The sequence below is a fragment of the Prionailurus viverrinus genome, chromosome E3 (assembly GCF_022837055.1).
Source record: "Prionailurus viverrinus isolate Anna chromosome E3, UM_Priviv_1.0, whole genome shotgun sequence".
NCBI lineage: Eukaryota > Metazoa > Chordata > Mammalia > Carnivora > Felidae > Prionailurus > Prionailurus viverrinus.
Genome location: NC_062576.1, coordinates 27,048,447 through 27,062,497, shown reverse-complemented (window position 1 = coordinate 27,062,497; position 14,051 = coordinate 27,048,447). Strand labels below are relative to the sequence as shown.

Genomic DNA, 14,051 nt, shown 5'->3' with positions numbered 1-14,051 from the left:
CTTTCAAGCCCTCGAACTTTTCTCTGCTTCCTTTTTCTTCCCTATTTACTCCCAGGAAAGATCAGACACCAATATTTCCACCTGAGTGGAATTATTTCGTGAATGTTAAGCTTTTTCCCTCTGTTAAGTGAATTGCAGCAGCTGAATGAGACAGCAGAGACACTTTCAGGAGGTGAGAGGAGGCTGGGAGTCTTTGGGCTTTATCCTCCTTTCTCCTCCCCATCCACATCATGCCATTTGGTCAAACACATACTCTGCACATCAGAGTGGACAAACTGGGGGCCTAGAGACCAAATTTGACCCACAGATACATTTTGTTGGAGTTTAAAACAAAGGAAGCTTCATATAGAAACACAGATTGCCAGTTTCTCTTTGGAAAAGTCAGGTAATACGGAGCCCACCATCTCCTTCAGCGAGGGCCAAGTAGCAGCTGCCCCCTTGCAATGGGGCATCAGCTCTCATGGCCACAGTCCCCACCCTGCCCTGGTAACTCTGGAGGCTGAGACAACCCCTTCCCTCACGTGGATCCATGCGGGGATGCCGTCAGCTCTCCTCTTTTGTCCTGGGGACCTGGCTAACTGGATTTGAATCATGGGCTCTGAGCAGAGGCTGAGCAGCACAGGATTGCTGAGCCACGAGCCCTAGACAGTCACAGCAAAGATGCTTACTTGAAATCCTCCGGGTCAGGCTGTAGGTAGACTTAGATGTGTCTGAGGACGAGCATCTTCGATCTGGGGAGTTGGTCCTTGGGGTCAGAGGGACTTCACTGGCTGTATGGACGGAATCCCCATCCTTGTCGCTGCTCCGGCTGGCCATCCTACAGAAAAAGAAGAGGTTCCAATGGTTGTCAAAAAATCTCCAGGGGCTGGCATCTCTCTCTCCCTTAGAGGACAGACCCATGATGAAACTGTTGCAGATCCAATTTGTACTACTTGCAATAATAGAAACTCGAATCAGTGTGGTAGCCCTAAGCTCTCAAAAACAACTCACTTTTTTTTTTTTAAGTTTATTTATTTTTGAGAGAGAGAGTGTGCGTGGGAGCATGAGAGCGTGTACATGAGTGGGGGAGGAGCAGAGAAAGGCGGGAGGGGGGGTGTGGTACAGAGGATCCAAAGTGGGCTCTGAGCTGACAAGAGAGAACCAGATAAGGGGCCTGAACTCAAGAACCGTGAGATCATGACCTGAGCTGAAGTCAGACGCTTTAACCCACTGAGCCACCCAAGGTGCCCCAATAACATCTTACGTTTTGCACAAAATATGAAATGATATTGAATAAATACCTTCCAATTTAGAACAATCTGTCAAGAATGTGCATAATTTCACATTCACAGACCGGGGGGGGGGGGGGGGGGGGGGGGGGGAGGGAACTTACTCAGGGTATTGCCACATGGGGGCACCACTTAGGCTAAGTCAAGACCAGGCCTGTTGGTCTTCAGTCTGGAAGACACCAGAAGGTTGTTTCTACCCATCTGATCTTCTGCAGATGGCTTTTGGTGAGGAATGCCCTGGTATTTCAACCTTCACTGTGTCTCTACTTTGATATCTTTAAAAAATATCCTATAACAGGGGCGCCTGGGTGGCTCAGGCGGTTAAGTATCCAACTCTTGATTTTGGTTCAGCTCATGATCTTACGGTTCATGAGTTTGAGCCCCGCTTAGGGCTCTGCCCTGATAGCATGGAGCCTGCTTGGGATTCTCTCTTCCTTTCTCCCTGCTCCTCCTCCCCCACTCACACGCAAGTGTGTGCACATTCTCTCTCAAAATAAATAAATATCTAAAAAATACCCTATAACAGTGTCACTTGAGAGTTCTTGGAGCGGCAGGGCAAGAGCTACAAAATGGTGCTGAGAATGAATGACTTGAGAACAATAGTTGGATGTGAAGAAACAGCTAAAAAATGAGCAGCAGCTCTGATTCCATGTGCTCCCAATGAGGATGAAAAATACTGAAAGAATAAAAAACACCGTGCCGGGGGGTAGGGAGATACAGGGTGGTAATTAAGAGCACAACCTCTAGGTTTGAACCCCGCCTGGGTGACCTTGGGCAAGGCTCTTCCTCTGTGCCTCCATCTACCCATCTGTAAAGTGGGAATAATAATACTCACCTTGTATGGTTCCAGTGAACACTGAAGGAGTCAACGCATATAATATGCTTAGAACAGTTCTGGGTATGTAGTAGGTATGTGCTCAATACATTTCAGCTGGTATTATTACAACCTGTAAGATCCCCCAATCCCCATAAAGCTAGGTAAGGATGCTTGGGTAAGGGGAAGTGAGGGGGCAAAGCTGGCGGTGTGGCCTGTGAGATGGATGCCGCTAATAACATGCCCCTAAGCTATTGTGGCTGTAGACTGATACTTTCCGAGACTGCACCTCCCACCCCCCAACTTGACATTTAAGCCTGCACGGAGCTGGTCTTGAAAAATGCAAGTTTCCAATTCTAGGAGGTCTTCAGATGCATCCTGTGCATGAAATGAGACTGATCTCATGTTCTTCCAAAGCAAGATCAGGGTCACAGCCAGGACAAGACCAGGCATGTTGCAGGGGGAGGGGAGGATGCCCAGTCCTTGCTTGCCTCCTCCTCCTGGTCTGTAAAAGGTGAATATAGCAGATGAAATGTGGAGGGTGGGAGGAGGAGAAGGCAAAGAAATGCAATCATATTGTATCACGCATTCTTCTCTCTCTCCCTTAGATGCAAGCAGCAGCACCTTCCGAAGAAGGCAGAACCACCTCAGCACCTCCACCTCCACCTGTGAGGCCCCACCCAGCTTGGGCGCAATCACCCCCCGGAGCTCCGGTCGAGTCCTCTCAGCCCTTGTCTGAGCAGCCCCTGCCCTCTCTGCACCCACCATGCTTCCCGGCCCTTCCTCCAACACAGTGAGCCGGGCCACGCTGTTCTCTCTGTTTGGGATGCTCTTCCTGTCTCCATCTCCTGTGCGGCTCCTTCTCATCAGTCAGGTCTTGGCTTCAGCAGCACCTCCTCAGAGAGCCCCCACCCTGTCGCTGTCACCTCCTCCTACCCCATCAGCCCTTGGCCCTGCACCTTCTTTCCCCCCTTTAACAACGCACATAACTCCTCTCTAGTTGTGGCTTGTCTTCTGCATCTGACACCAGATCCTTGCCCCACGAGGGTGGTGTCTCATTCACCACTGCCCACCCTGCCCTGGCACAGAGTCTGGCACGTGCGGAGCCTTCCACATTCATTTTCTCAGTAAATGAATGAATGAACACACCCTTCTTGGGATTCTTATCTGATTTATCTGGTCTCAAGATGATCTGAGTGCTTATCTTGTCCCACCTCCCACAGCAGGTACGCTTCTTAAATGGGGGGGGGGGGAGGGGGAGATGTGTACTTATCTTGATCAAAGGTACCAGGTGCTGAGCACCAACTATGTGCCAGGCACTGTGCTAAATGCTCTGTCTGAACCATCTCATTTCACCCTTAAAACAATCCGGAGTTTACTTCTGTTACTAACAACCCTCATCCTCTTTACAGACCGGGGAATGGAAGCCTGGTGGGGTGGGGGTTGGGATGGGTATTTATTTTGCACCACTGTTAAACTCCCAATGAAGTCCAGTAATACCAGCCTCTAAGCTGCACACCCCAAACTACTGAGCTGGGCATCCCTTGTGAGGCCTGTAAGAGCTACGCATATAGTAGGTATTTAATACATGCTTGATGGACACAGAAATAACCTGAGTAGTTCACTCTTCAATGATGATCTTTCTGGCATTGCTCCAAAAGGAGCCAGTGGGATTGTACAGTTTTCCTGACCTTCCCCAGCCCAGCCCAGCCAAGGAAAGAATGGGAGATTCAAATGACAGGAGCATATGTGGCAATTAATGGTGTGTCCCCCCAAATCACATACACAAAGGACCAGCTCATCTGGTACCTGCCACCCCACAGAGAGGCATGTCCTGTGGTTCTGAGCTCAAATGTCACAGTAGGAACAGCACTGCAAAGCCTGTACACTTGACATTTCTACTCCCTGCCTGTTTGATAACATGCAACTGCCCACTTGGTAAATAAATCTGGGGAAAGCACAAGCTGTAAATTCACTTTCTGAATGATTTAACCCGCCTCCCCTTTACAGATTTCTCTTAACATTTTGCATTATGTTGCGTGCCACAAAGGTACTAAGTTGTTACCCAGGATGCAAGATATTCATCCTGGGAAGCATGGAAGGTCATGTACCGCTGTTCAGGCTCTAGACTGCAGAGTTCTAGGTGTTATCATTCATAATGACGACCATATGAAAGGGGCCTTCTGGAGTTGTGTCATGCGTCGGCCGTGCTGGGAAGGTTCCAGTGCTCTTCTCTGCTTGTGGCAAAACCAAAGTGTCATCCCAGAGGGTCCCAACTCCTTACCCCCTCAAAGAGTCTCCCGCTTGCACAAAGGGTCAGCAGCCCAGGTAAAGTGCAACTGTTCGCCAGCTCAGTGGTAGAACCCAGGCCATGCATCTGTAATACTTAACATCTGGGTATCTGGGGAGAAAAGGTACCTAACTGATTTTCAATGTCCATCAGGATTCTCCACTAACAGGCAGCTGGGTGGCTCAGTTGGTAAGCATCCCTCTAGATTTTGGCTCAAGTCATGATCTCACGGTTCAGGAGTTTGAGCCCCACAGCAGCCTCCAAGCTGGCAGTGTGGAACCTGCTTGGGATTCTCTCTCTCCCTCTCCCCTCTCTCTGCCCCTTCTCAGCTCATTCTCTCTCTCTCTCTCTCAGAGTAAATAAATAAACTTAAAAAAAAAAAAAAAAAAAGGATTCTCCAGTGGTTCAGAAGCAAATTCAAATTCTAACTCTGCAATCTGACGTTCAAAGCCCTACATGCTCTGAGCTTGCAGGCTCATTTTCCATGATTCCCCTACTCTTTCTAGATATTGTGACCATTTGTGGTATTTGCCTACCCTGGGTCCATTCTCTCCTCTCTGGTTACAGCGCTCAAATTGTCTATTACAGAGATCAGCAAACTATGGGGCCAGATTTTGCTGCCTGATTTTGTAAATGAGGTAAGACTGGAACATAGCACGCCCAATCATTAATGCCTCACCTATGGATGCTTTCGCATTACAATGACAGAAGTGAGTGGCTGAGACAGAGACTAAGCCCACGAGGCTAAAATATTTACTGTCTGGCCCCTTTACGGGACAAGTTTGCCAACCCCTCGTCCACGAGCTGAGTTCATGTGTGTCAGGTGGGAATGATCCTTTCCCTGGTTCCAGGTGGTCAGACAATCCAGGCATGATCCTAGCACCATTTCCTCCAAGCAAAAGTGATTGACTCAATGTTTGGCACATGACCCAAACCAGGACAATAAGAGCCTCTCCTGGTTTGTTTGCTGCTATTGAGAATGAAGCAAAGAAGAAAACAAGCTTAAGAATCAGGCAATACAGAAGAAACAGAAAGAGACAGGGAGGAGGAGAGGGCACAAACGCATGCCCATGACAACATTTGTACCCCTGGATCCACTGATGCCTGAAGCCATTATCCCTGGACTTTTTCCACAGTGAGACTCTATGAAAAACTGTCATATTGGTGTGCAGGGTGTGAATGCACAACTCCAGGGGGTAGCTGGACCTATGTACCTGCCTTATCTCCTGTACTAGATTTTAAATCTCCTGAGCACAGGAATGGGACTCTATCTAGCCTCTGCATCCCACAGTGCCTGGCACACAGTGCCTACTCGAGAAATAATTACCAAAGAAACTGTAAGGTTTCAACTAGATGACTGGCACTTCCAGGATTCAATTTTTGCCGGTAGGTTAGTCAGTTAGTCAGTAACTATTTTTTGGCGTGAACAACACGGATAAAAACCCTGCCCTCACAGAGCTGGCACTGCCTGAGTACGGCTTTCAAGATACCAAATGGGCTGAGCCAACCTCTGTACCTAGGGCAGCAGAAAATGGGAATGACCTCTTGATTAATGAACTGGTTCCACCAAACACCTCAACCCTATGCACACCTGCAGGATTCAGGCTACAATCCATGACTGATGAAATAATTTCTTAACACTATCTTTACACCAGTTTAAAGAATCTCTAGTGGGGCTCTTGGGTGGCTCAGTCAAGAGCATCCAACTCTTAGGGCGCCTGGGTGGCTCAGTTGGCTAAGTGTCCGACCTCGCTCAGGTCATGATTTCACAGTCCGTGAGTTCAAGCCCCGTGTCAGGCTCTGTGCTGACAGCTCAGAACCTGGAGCCTGCTTCGAATTCTGCGTGTGTCTCTCTCTGCCCCTCTCCCACTTGCACTCTGTCTCTCTCTCAAAAATAAATAAACATCAAAAAAAATTTATTTATTTATTTTGAGAGAGAGAGAGAGAGAGAACAAGCAGGGGAGGGCCAGAGAGAGAGAGGGATAGAGAATCCCAAGCAGGCTCAGCACTGTCAGCACGGAGCCTGATGCGGGGCTCAAACTCATGAACCGTGAGATCATGACCAACAGTCAGACGCTTAACTGACTGAGCCACCCAGGCGCCCCTAAAAAAATTTAAAAAGAGCATCTGACTCTTAATTTTGGCTCAGGTCATGATCTCAGGGTTGTGAGACTAAGCCCTGCATCGGGCTCTGCATTGGGTGTGGAGCCTGCTTAAGATTCTCTCTCTCCCTCTCTCCCCAACTCACTCTTTCTGTCCCTAAAAGAAAAAAAAAAAAAAAAGAATCTACAAATAACAGAAATGATTCCTGGGGCCCCTGGGTGTCTCAGGTGGTTAAGCATCAACTTCGGCCAAGGTCATGATCTCATGGTCATGGGTTTGAGCCCCACATCCCACATCAGGCTCTGCTGTCAGATCCTCTGTCCCCCCACCTCTCTGTCCCTCCCCCACTCACACACACTCTCTCCCTCTCTCAAAAATAAACAATAAAACAGCAATAATAATAATAATAATAATAATAAAAGGTGATTACTTACTGCTCTGCGAAGCAGGTTATGCTTAATCACAACCCTAGAAAATAAGTTCTATTACTGTTCTCACTTTACAGATGAGAAAACTGAGACCAAACAGGGTGAGATGGGTCACCTACATTTATGACTGCCGACCAGGTGACAATCATTCTTAAGTGCTCTTCTGTGTACTAATCCATGCAGTTGCCACAACAACCATAGGAGATAAACACTATTGTTTTTATCACCCCCGTTTTACAGATGGGAAATCAAAGCAAAGAGATCTACTGACTTGCCCAAGGTCACAGAACTAGAAAAAAAAAGGAGAAACTGGATATGAATGCATGGAGCCTGACACAGAGCCATTTTGCTATGAAAATATTTGATGCTTGCTTCTAAGGAGAGCAGGTGAGAGGGGTGAGCCATGACCCGCCAACGTGAAGCGAAAGAGGGGGCATCATGGACTTCCAGAAACGCGGCTGAAACAGCACCGGGTTCCCACTGAGGCTCTGGCTGTGGGCCCTTGCACTGTCTCTTGCCCTCTCTGGACCTCCCCGTCCGTGTCGTGAGAACCTGTCCTCGAGGACGGCCAGGCCCCTTCTCGGCGCTGGACCGGCAGACTCAACCCAGACTCTCTGGCCACGTTCCTCTCTCAGCCACAGAGAGGTGGACCAGACACGTGGCTGAGAAGCTTCAAAACTGTGTTCCCAAAATATCTGAGCGACTGGCAGATGGAGATGTTGTGTGCAGGCGCGGGAGGAGCACGAATTAGAAATAAAATGAGAGATGCCAGAGAGAACATAAACAGCGTTGGAGGACAGGATGGAGCCTGGGGGTGCTCTTCTGCTTCCCTGTTTCTGAAGTTCTTGTTCAGACCAGCAAAAAGGCATTTGTTTGTTCATTCCATCTACCACCCATGTAGCAGTTTTTACTGAGCATCGACTATGTGCCAAGCACCGGGTCAGGCGGTGGGACAGTTTGTCATACTGACTTGGATGGGAATCTTTAGAACTTGGACATCCCTTGAAGCATACAGATGCTCACAGAGCTCTTCCTCCACTCGGAGTGACACTCAACGTGATTAAAAGTGCCCACACGCTCGGCACCGCACGGTTCATATCTCAGGAGGACCAACGGGAAACCAGTTCAACGACAGCCTCACCACCAGCTGCCCCCCGCCCCCCGGCCTGCCCAACAAGAGGAGAGGCAGAGAGTATGTCCTCATCAGCAGCAAAGACGTCAACGGACACCCAGCCTTCCCCTGTTTCCTACCCCTGTCCTCCTGCCCGCGCCCTCTCTCGCAAACCGAGAAAAGAAAGGTCTTGAGGTTGCCTTCAAGGAAGTTCAGAGTGGTTTTACTTACAGCCAGGGGGGAGTCTGGGCAGGGAAAGGTCCCAGAATTTCAACTTCGTCCTCACTCGACTGGCAACAGCTGGACTCATAACACTTCTGACAGCAATGCCTGAAAGTCCATCTGCACAGCAGCAGATCGGAGATTCTAGAAAGAAAACCCTGAGGCCATTGGGGGGAGGTGGGCAGTGGAGAGGGGGAGAGGGGGAGCGGGGGTGGGGTGGGGGGGGCGTGTGGGAGGGGTGGAGAGGAGGAAAAGGAAAAACACCCGAAATTACAAGCAGCTGATCCCTGATGAGAAATAATGACATTCAGGAGGTCTGTCTCTGCTGCTGAACACTTAGAACAAAATGTTTTCCGTTTCTATTTACCAACTGCAGGCACAAAGATGGCAAACACCAACTCGCTGGAGCCATTAATAGCGAGCAAAACATTCACAGGTATTCCCTTTTGTAGTTTATGTGAATGTCATTCTTGACATGTGGGTGGTTTATACAACATCATGAGGGCTATACAATATGTTCTCGAAAACACAATGAATATTACTGTCTTCTTGAAAGCAAAGCAAAAAGATTTTTTTTAAAAATAATCTCCGTGACATGAAAGTAAACAGAGGTAATCAAACGGAGTAAGGAGGGGGTGGGGAGGGATATCCACCTCCTCTCCCTTAGTGTGTTTTCATCGGGATCTCCCTTCCACAGAAACGCAGCGAAACTGTGCCGCTCTTAACCTCCAGTTATTGCTTTAATATTCAACGTCCCCACAGCCCCACATAAGACTCCAAAATGAAAGGCAAGCACTTCGTGATCAGAAACCAGACCACACGAATCATCGAATTAACCCACCTCGTTTAAAGGTTCCAACTGCCCTTTTAGAGATCCACGAAGAAGCCAAGGGGCGTCGGGGGTGAGAGGATTACAAAAAGAGAGACAAGACCAGTTTAGCAATATTCCAGCAACTCACAAAAGAAAAAAGAAAGCAAGAAAGAAAGAGGGAAAAAAAAAAAAAAAAAAAGCCCTGCATCTTTCCACTTACCATCCTGGGAAGGGAGCTGACTCCCTAACAAGGTGCTGCTATCTGCGGGGCTGCTGGTAGCCTCCTGGCTAACCAACACCGAATAAATGGGAAACTTTAGCATTTCGATTTGATTTGCACCGTATGCTGTTATGAATCAGAGCGGGTGGATAGATAGTCATGCTATCCAATGCAGCCACGCTTGGGAAGAGCAAACCTTCCTATACAGAAATAGCCATAAAGCCAACCCAAAAGGACATGACTAGCTAACATGCAGGCAGGCACAGAGTGGATGTCACTTGGCTCCCGCACCCTCCCAGAGGCCCTACCTTACAATTCTGCTCCAATGGTGATGGTGGGGAGTTCCTATGACCACCCACAAACACAGGGAGCCCAAAAGGAAGCCATAATCTGGTCCTGGGGAGGGCGGAGGGGGTGGGGCTACCTCCCTTTTCAGCCCCACCTCCCACCCCCACTTCTTCTCACAGGTTTCCAAGGCACAGATTCCCTCCCCCTCTTCAAGGGAAGAGTCACAGTGGCTTCCAGATGAATGGGCCAAGTAAACCAGGTAGATTAGGAACTCCACATCCCAGCCTGGGATATATCCCAGAGAGGAACTCAAACTTAGAACTTTAAATCAAGAGGGAGAAATTTACCCTCTTTTTCATTTCCCTTTCCAGGAGGTCTCCCTTTGGTATCATCATGTGTTAACGGGTTTCTAACACTTGCAAATCCCCCCCACCCCCTCTTTCTTTTTTAAATAGAGAGCAAACCTCAGCTCAGAGCCTGGGACCTAACTAATCACGTGGCATTACTATCATCCTGTTTATTCTTCCAGTTGCCTTCTGCTCATATCAAGTGATTCTGGTCTTCCATTATGCTAGTGACATAAAGTTTCCTTTTCAAATGATTTTAAGTAAAAAAAAAAAAATAAGCGAGCCCATTTATAGGAAAAAGTATTAAATAAATCTGGTACAAGTGATAGCTCACAAATTCAAAAATCCTTGAAGTGATAAGGGAATGATTACGGCTTGGGAAACGAAGTCTCTGGCACTAATCACAAACTCTTCCAAAAGCAAAACTGGGAACCCTACATGGCAAGGCCTGAAGACGCTTGGGGGCCACGCAGAGTTGAGTGGTTAAGTGTTAGTGCTGCCGTCACCACCGGCCAATCACGTGACTTGGGTGAAGTCAGGGGGCCACTCTGAACCTTAGTTACCTCTCTTTCATGGAATGGCTAAGCTAGGACTTGGACTATGCAAATACCCCACTACAAAATATCTGCACCCTTTCTGTGGCTTTATGAGAACGAGGTGGTTTGTCAAGACCAGTTGGAACCTACTAGGCACCACAGACTGTCCAGGCCGGCCCACGCAGGTAAAAGCAGGAAAAAGCTATGCCCTCATGCGCTTACAAATGAAAGTGCTTGAAAATGTTTCAAATCAAGTGCAAGGATAAAGTGCTTTTTTCCAACGGTCCATGCCCATTCTTTTCATAGAGGAAAGCATTTCCTGGGTGTGTGGCAATCAAAAGACACCATTTATAAAACCATGTGAGTAGAGACCAGGCCACTACAGGGGCCCAATCATCCAGATTTCTCAAACGCCAAGTTTGGCAAGATGAGAGAAACCAAGGAAAAGGAAGAGGAGAGGGAAGAAGCTAAGACATGCTTGCCACGCATTGGGTCCACTGGGTTCATGTATTTGACTAGATGGAGGAGCACTGATTCAAGCCAGAAAGAAACAGGAAGAAGGAGAACCCAGACATTCTAGAACAAAGGTTGGCAAGCTATGACTTGCAAGGCTAAATCCAGCCCGCAACCTGTTTTTGCACGGTCCTCCAGTTAAGGATGGTTTGTGCATTTTTAAATGGTTGCAAAAAATCAAAAGTACTACTTCTTGACTAGTACAAATAGTTTTATTGGAACTCAGCCACGCCCATGCATTTACTATTATCTATGTATGTGTGGCTGTCCAGCGCCACGGTCAGAGTTGAATATTTGTGACAGGCCACGTAGGTCTCCAAGAAAAAAGTTTACTCTCTGGATCTAGAAAAAGTTTCACACCTTGTTCTAGAAGCAAAGACAGTATCACCAAGCCATTCTCATATTAGCTGTTTAACAAATTCCTCAGATTCCCCATCCTCCCTTCTAGGTCCCACCATGACCCCTAAGCAGCTGTGTGACCTTGGGCAAATCACTAATCTCTGTCCTGAAGGTGGTTATTAAAAACCACAGAAGCATGTTCTAAATATTGTTTATTTCTCACTGGATTCTGAAGGTCAGAGACTGCTGTTTTCACAGCTTTATCCCCAGTGCCCACACACAGTAGGTGGTCACTCGGGTGTTTGTTGGGTGACTGCTGAAAAACCCCACAACAACATTCAGCACACAGTATGTGCACAGTAAATGTGACCTTCAGTGAACTTGAAAAGAGGACCTAAAGATTGCATGGAAGCCAATGGAGCAAATCTAAGCCAGGAGAGGGATGGGGAGACCAAGGCAGGTGACAGAGCACAGAGTTCCTGGCAGGCTGAAAAGTCTGAGGATGAGAGAGATGTGACCAGTGGGGAACTGGGAGACCAGCAGCCACCCCCCCCCCCCCCAGCTGTAGCCGAGGGTAGAAGTGAGCCCAGATGCACCCTAAATGAGGGAACCTGTAGGCTTCTCTGCTGGGCTCTGAGGAGCCAACCCCAGAAAGCAAGCGGATCCACGGGTCTGACTGCAGGTCTGACTGCATGACCTTGGAGCTGACCTGTCGCCACTGCCTCCCCCACCCCGCCCGCCCCACCCCCCACCCCCCACACACCTCGTATAGAAGAGAAAGGTCTGGTAGTCAAGCAGCCTCCCCTCAAGAAGGATGCTTGGAAATCATTTCAGTTCAAGGATTCTTGTGAGAGTTTCCTCAAGGTGATGGGGGTCCACAACTCCCAGACCACAATGCAATGGCCGAAAGTGATCGGTTGTTCCCGCCCCCCACCAACAGCACGCCTATGGTGTGTCCCCCACCCCTCAGCACCCAGGGTCCGGGAGAGACGACGTCCTTGTCCCTCCTGGCCGGAACAGCCGCCTCAGGCTCGCTCCGCCGGCCAATTAGCCAGAGCCGTCGCCACGGCAACGGCAGCTGGCGGGCCGGGCGGCTGGCGCGTCCCGGGCCGCCCTCCCGGCGGCCCCTCCCCAGGGGTGGGGTGCAAGGGGAGGGGGTGGGGTGGGGGGGCTGAAAAGTCCGCCCCAATCCCATTCCCTCCCGAGGAGGAGAGGGCACCCGTGCAGAGTCCGCAGGGGCCGTTCATCCCCGGGTGTGGGGGTCCCCAGCCCCTTCTCCTGGGGCGTACCCCACCGCTGCACAGGTTGCGTGCCCTCGGGCACCCTTTTTCTCGAAGCAAGTTTGTGGGAGCCCAGCCGTGTGCCCTCCCTTGGCGGGCTCACAGCCGGAGGGGGCGCGGCACCCCCCACCCGCACCGCGGACCTTGCCCCCCAGCCTCAGCCCTACCTGGATGTACGCCATTTTCGCCCTCGCGCTCACTCCGGCCCGGGCATGGCGCCGCCACGGCCACTTTGCCCTCGCCAACAGGGGAGTGGGGGGAGAAGGCGAAGGGGGAAAGGAAGAAAAAGGCAGCCGGGTGGCCCCAGACGTGACTGGCGTGGCTGATGAGCGGCGCCCGCCCCTCCGCCGGCCGCCCCGTCCTTGCCTTTCCCTGCGTTCAGGCTCTCGGAGTCGGGGCCGCCTCCCAGGTTGGGAGAGCAAGGGCGCCTGGAGCCCCCGCCTCGGCCACCCTCGCTGTCCGGCGCTCCCCCCGAGGCGCTCCCCTGGCTGGAATGAGGCCGGGGCGCCTGGGGAGGGAGCCCGGGGCGGCCGCGGGGACTGCAGCGACCCCGGCGCAGGCGGGGCTGGAGACGCCGGGGCCGGTGCGCGCCAGAGGCGGGGGAGGGGATGGGGAAGCGGGTGGGAGGGGGCGGTGCGCGGGTCAGCCCATCCGGTCGGCACGCGGGCTGGCACCTACCGAGAGCAGAGCCCCCGGGACAGCCTTGAAGCCGAGGGGGCACAGTCCTGCCCGCCATGGAGTCTGGAGCGGGGAGGGTCCTCCCCACCACCCCCCTCCCAGTCCAGCTCGGACAAACTTTATTCCCGCCCCACCCGACGAGCCTAGAACTGTTGCGGCGAGGAACGCAGGGGCCAAATGAACCGGAGCCTTAAGATAAGGTGGGGCGTGGGGCACCCCGAGGGAGGTGCTGCGGCCGGGGCCGCAGGGGCGTGCGAAGAGAGCGGAGCGCCCCTTTGCCCTAAACCTGCCCGAGTTGCGCCCTCGGCTCAACAGGTCTGGCGCGGGGCGGCCCGGCAGCGCCACCCAGCGTCGCGCCCGCGACGTGCGCGCCTCTGCCGGCTTGAAGCTCCGCGCCAGCGAGCGTGCGCCCTCGGGCGTGTCCATCCTGTCCCGCTTGCTCGCGTCTCTGGGGCGCCCAGGGCCTGGATTCCTCCCCGGAGCCGGTTCTCCCACCCCGGGGCCACAGAATTGGGGCCCACTCTGCACAGAGGGATTTGAAGTGGAACGTTGCCCTCCGCCGGTTCTCTTTTTAAAATCCCCAGCCGTCTCCCGTTTATCAACTCCTCTGTCTTTTCATCACTAAAAATGGCTTAAAATCTCTGTCTGCCCTGCCTTTTCTCCAGGGCTAGCTGAGGGAATGAACGTGCAAGTCATAAACGAAAGGTGTAATGTGCACATGTGTATATATTCTTTGTAAAAATCTAACAGGTTTACATTTTTTAGTATGTAATATTTCATTCGAAGCACGTGGCATGCAAAGT

At 51.0% G+C, this 14,051-nt stretch overlaps 1 protein-coding gene across 1 annotated transcript in view; it reads right to left on the bottom strand.

Annotated features, from left to right (window-relative positions):
* The window catches only part of SYT17 (synaptotagmin 17), an 83,324-nt gene extending 69,929 nt beyond the window's left edge, over positions 1 to 13,395 (bottom strand). Inside the window, exons 1-4 of the mRNA XM_047839336.1 lie at positions 12,738 to 13,395; positions 9,078 to 9,095; positions 8,246 to 8,394; positions 669 to 817 (exon numbers count right to left, since the gene is read on the bottom strand). Coding sequence (XP_047695292.1) covers positions 669 to 817; positions 8,246 to 8,394; positions 9,078 to 9,095; positions 12,738 to 12,752 — 331 coding nt within the window. The 5' untranslated portion in view covers positions 12,753 to 13,395. The remainder of the gene's footprint in view (positions 1 to 668; positions 818 to 8,245; positions 8,395 to 9,077; positions 9,096 to 12,737) is intronic.
* Between the last annotated feature and the right edge of the window lie 656 nt (positions 13,396 to 14,051).